Source organism: Sinocyclocheilus anshuiensis, unplaced genomic scaffold (genome assembly GCF_001515605.1).
Source record: "Sinocyclocheilus anshuiensis isolate Anshui unplaced genomic scaffold, SAMN03320099.WGS_v1.1 scaffold1831, whole genome shotgun sequence".
NCBI classification, from domain to species: domain Eukaryota; kingdom Metazoa; phylum Chordata; class Actinopteri; order Cypriniformes; family Cyprinidae; genus Sinocyclocheilus; species Sinocyclocheilus anshuiensis.
In genome coordinates, this window is record NW_015551116.1 from 1,077 (window position 1) to 4,373 (window position 3,297).

Below are 3,297 nucleotides of genomic sequence, written 5' to 3' on the forward strand. Positions count from 1 at the left end.
TGAAATGAAATGATCTCCATTCACAGGTAAGATGCTGGTCCTCATCGGTATTTATGGATTCACTGACTGTGAGTTTACTCACTGCTTCTCTTTATAATATTGTAGTGATGAAGTCTGAGTGAGATTTACTGGTCTATAGGAAACGAGCAGTAATGGTTACAGTTTTTGCCCGTTGCTTGAACACTATAGACACATGCTTAGACCAAAGTAACAAAACTTGAAGCTTTTGTTACTATACCTTAAACACAGTGTAACCATACCTTAAACAAAAGCGCTGCTTTGCACTTCAGTTGCAATTCTGCAACACACTTGCTCCTAGACACTACACACTATTTCATACATAAGACACTTAGTTCAAAAATGAAATCTCAGGGTACCATTGGGAAAACACATCTATTCAAAATACAACACACATTGGTTAATTGAAAAGACGTTGACACACACCTGAAAACACTTACTTACAAAACTGAACACCAATCAGCCAGCTACAAAAAGGTCTGTTAAGCCATGTTGACAACTTTGCAAGCAAGGAGAGCTAGAGGCAGAGGAAGAGGAAGAGGAAGAGGAAGACAGAGAGAGAGAGGAGGACGTGGTCGAAGAGGCCACGCAAGGACCATTATTTCGGATGACATAAGAGCAACTTTGGTGGACCATGTCATAAACCATGGCCTGACTATGAGGGAAGCTGGGCAGAGAGTCCATCCTAATCTAAGCCGTTTCACAGTTTCATCCATAATAAGGACATTCCGACTGGAAAACAGGTATGTCTTCAACTCTCTACTCTACTCAGACTGTATCTAGAGTATTTACAGTACTGTACCATATCACGTTACTGTATCACATGTATTGTATTCCAGGGTGGCTAATGCTCCTTTTCCAACAAAAGTGGTAGTTTTGTGAAACATACCGTGATAACGTGTTGAGATGTTTCAGTACTGTGTATGGTAAATACAGTAAAGTTCAGTATACACAGTACTGTAAAAAAGAAGCAAACGAGAACAAGTTGTGGTTGCATTTTTCTACAGAATGGCTAGAAGACCTACTGGGGGTGGACGCCAACGCCTGTTCACCCAACAGCAGGAACTTGCCATAGTGAACCTAGTCAGAGCAAACAATGCAATCCGTCTCCACCAGCTACAGCAACAAATACTTGCAGATAGGCAAGTATCCAACAACATAAATCGAGTAAGCATTACAACTATCAGACGCATCTTGGTAAAGCACAACATGACCATGAAGCAATTGTACAGGGTCCCATTTGAGAGGAACAGTGTCAGGGTCAAAGAACTTCGACATGAATATGTACAGGTAAGTGTTTCAGTCCTTTACATTTACAATAAAGAATGGGTGCAGTCCAGTAACAGATGAATATGTACCACTGGATTAGTACCACATAGATACATTCAGAAAGCTACACAGGTACCTGTGTGGTGGGGTGGGTCGGTTCTGTATATGTAGTAGTGTAAGTGTGTGCTTTGAGTAAAGCCATCCACAATATGTATTTTTTGTTACAGAGAATCTTGGACATGGATGGAGCTGCCCAGCCGCATGAATGTATTTACATTGACGAGGCTGGATTCAACCTTAGCAAAAACAGACGACGGGGACGTAATATAACTGGCCAAAAGGCAATTTTGCACGTCCCGGGGCAGCGCGGGGGAAATATCACATTGTGTGCTGCCATAAGTCTTCGAGGCCTACTGCACCATCATGCCAAACTGGGTCCCTATAATGCGCAACACATCATCACATTTCTAGATGCACTTCATGATGCAGTTGGACAGGATGGACCAGAGCAGCCCAGGTTTGTTGTTGTCTGGGATAATGTTAGTTTCCATCGGGCTGCTCTGGTCCAGAACTGGTTCACCAACCATGATCACTTTGAAGTTCTGTACTTGCCCCCTTACTCGCCATTTCTAAATCCTATAGAGGAATTTTTTTCCGCTTGGAGATGGCGCGTATATGACCGCCAACCACATGCCCGTATGCCTCTTCTGCAGGCAATGGAACAGGCCTGCGGAGACATTGAGGTGAGGTCTATCCAGGGATGGATTCGACACACAAGGGGATATTTTCCCCGATGCTTAGCGAGAGAAGACATTGCTTGTGATGTTGATGAGATCCTGTGGCCAGACCCCAACAGACGGCAGGATCCATAAGCCCACTTGCGCACAATTGTGTTTTTCTGTGTTTACAGTAGTGTATTGTTTGTTTTATTTTTGATTTAACTGAATTTACTGTACTCTAAAATATACTACTGTAATGTAATGATTTTGAAATCAGTATTTCATTTTTTGGTTGTTGTGAAAACATGCCCTCTGTGGAACTGAATAAAAACATTGAAAACAAAAGACTGCAGTTTTTTTTATATAAAGTAGACTAGTGTGTTGCTGCTGATCTGAAAGTGTATTCATATGATGCAAGTGGGTATCATTTTGTCATCAGAGTGACATTTTGACAAAGGATTGTTAGGTTTTGATAGCAGAGTTTCAATTTGACATAGATGTGAATGCTTTATTTCCCAGTGTTGTGTGTTATTTGCTTGTGTGTAGAGTTTTGACACAATCAGCCAAATTTAGCAAAACGTGTGTAAGCAATAGGCAAAAACTGTAAATCAACTCTACCGAATGTTTATTTTTCATGTTTAGATGCTCTTGAACTCTTGTTTATTGCCATGGTTTGATCTCCAAACACCTTCGCTATCCTTGCATTGATCTTATATGCAAATGTTCCGCATAGAAGCTGTGGACTGATGGCCTGCGAGTGTTTCAGTTCCAGCAGATTCAAATGGAAAACAATCTATTAGACCCACAGAACATTTCCATCTCACAAAAGATCTTCAATAACCTTGAACAGGACTCGTTTGAACACCGTTGAGATATCTCACACACACAAACACTCTTTTAAATGCTCTAAACACAGTTATCTGCTGGTATGGAGCTCATTCTCTCTCTGTTGTTCGGTTGTTCCCGTGGGAGCAGTAAATATATGCACCCTATATGAGGAGAACGGCTGAGTGAGTGCATAAGCTCTGCTATGAAGGGTTTACAGGAACCTTGATCCAATTGTTGGCATATAGCCTCATCTCTATAAAATCAGCAGTTGATGAGGTAATGTAAAGAGTAATTCAGGGAAAGGCTGGACATCCAGTATTGATCAGAACATCAGAGAATGTCTGAGTGTGTATTTATATGCACACACACGCACACACCCACACACACACACAGACGCACACAATATAACACATGCACGCACGCACGCCCACACATACACACGCACACACTCACTCACTCACTC

At 41.7% G+C, this 3,297-nt stretch overlaps 1 protein-coding gene across 1 annotated transcript; it reads left to right on the forward strand.

Annotated features, from left to right (window-relative positions):
* The first annotated feature begins 546 nt into the window (after positions 1-546).
* On the forward strand, positions 547-2,232 carry LOC107663003 (uncharacterized). The gene is made up of 3 exons (XM_016453137.1): positions 547-761; positions 1,026-1,308; positions 1,515-2,232. Exons 1-3 carry the CDS (start codon positions 676-678, stop codon positions 2,157-2,159), a joined length of 1,014 nt encoding a protein of 337 aa, XP_016308623.1. The 5' UTR covers positions 547-675; the 3' UTR covers positions 2,160-2,232.
* Positions 2,233-3,297: the final 1,065 nt, after the last annotated feature.

What these genes read in the sequence shown, in the direction of transcription:
- LOC107663003 (XM_016453137.1), top strand. Translation starts at nt 676, where the DNA reads ATGAGGGAAGCTGGGCAGAGAGTCCATCCTAATCTAAGCCGTTTCACA. An exon ending in ACATTCCGACTGGAAAACAG is followed by an intron (nt 762 to 1,025) that starts GTATGTCTTCAA and finishes ATTTTTCTACAG; the next exon opens with AATGGCTAGAAGACCTACTG. An exon ending in TTCGACATGAATATGTACAG is followed by an intron (nt 1,309 to 1,514) that starts GTAAGTGTTTCA and finishes TTTTTGTTACAG; the next exon opens with AGAATCTTGGACATGGATGG.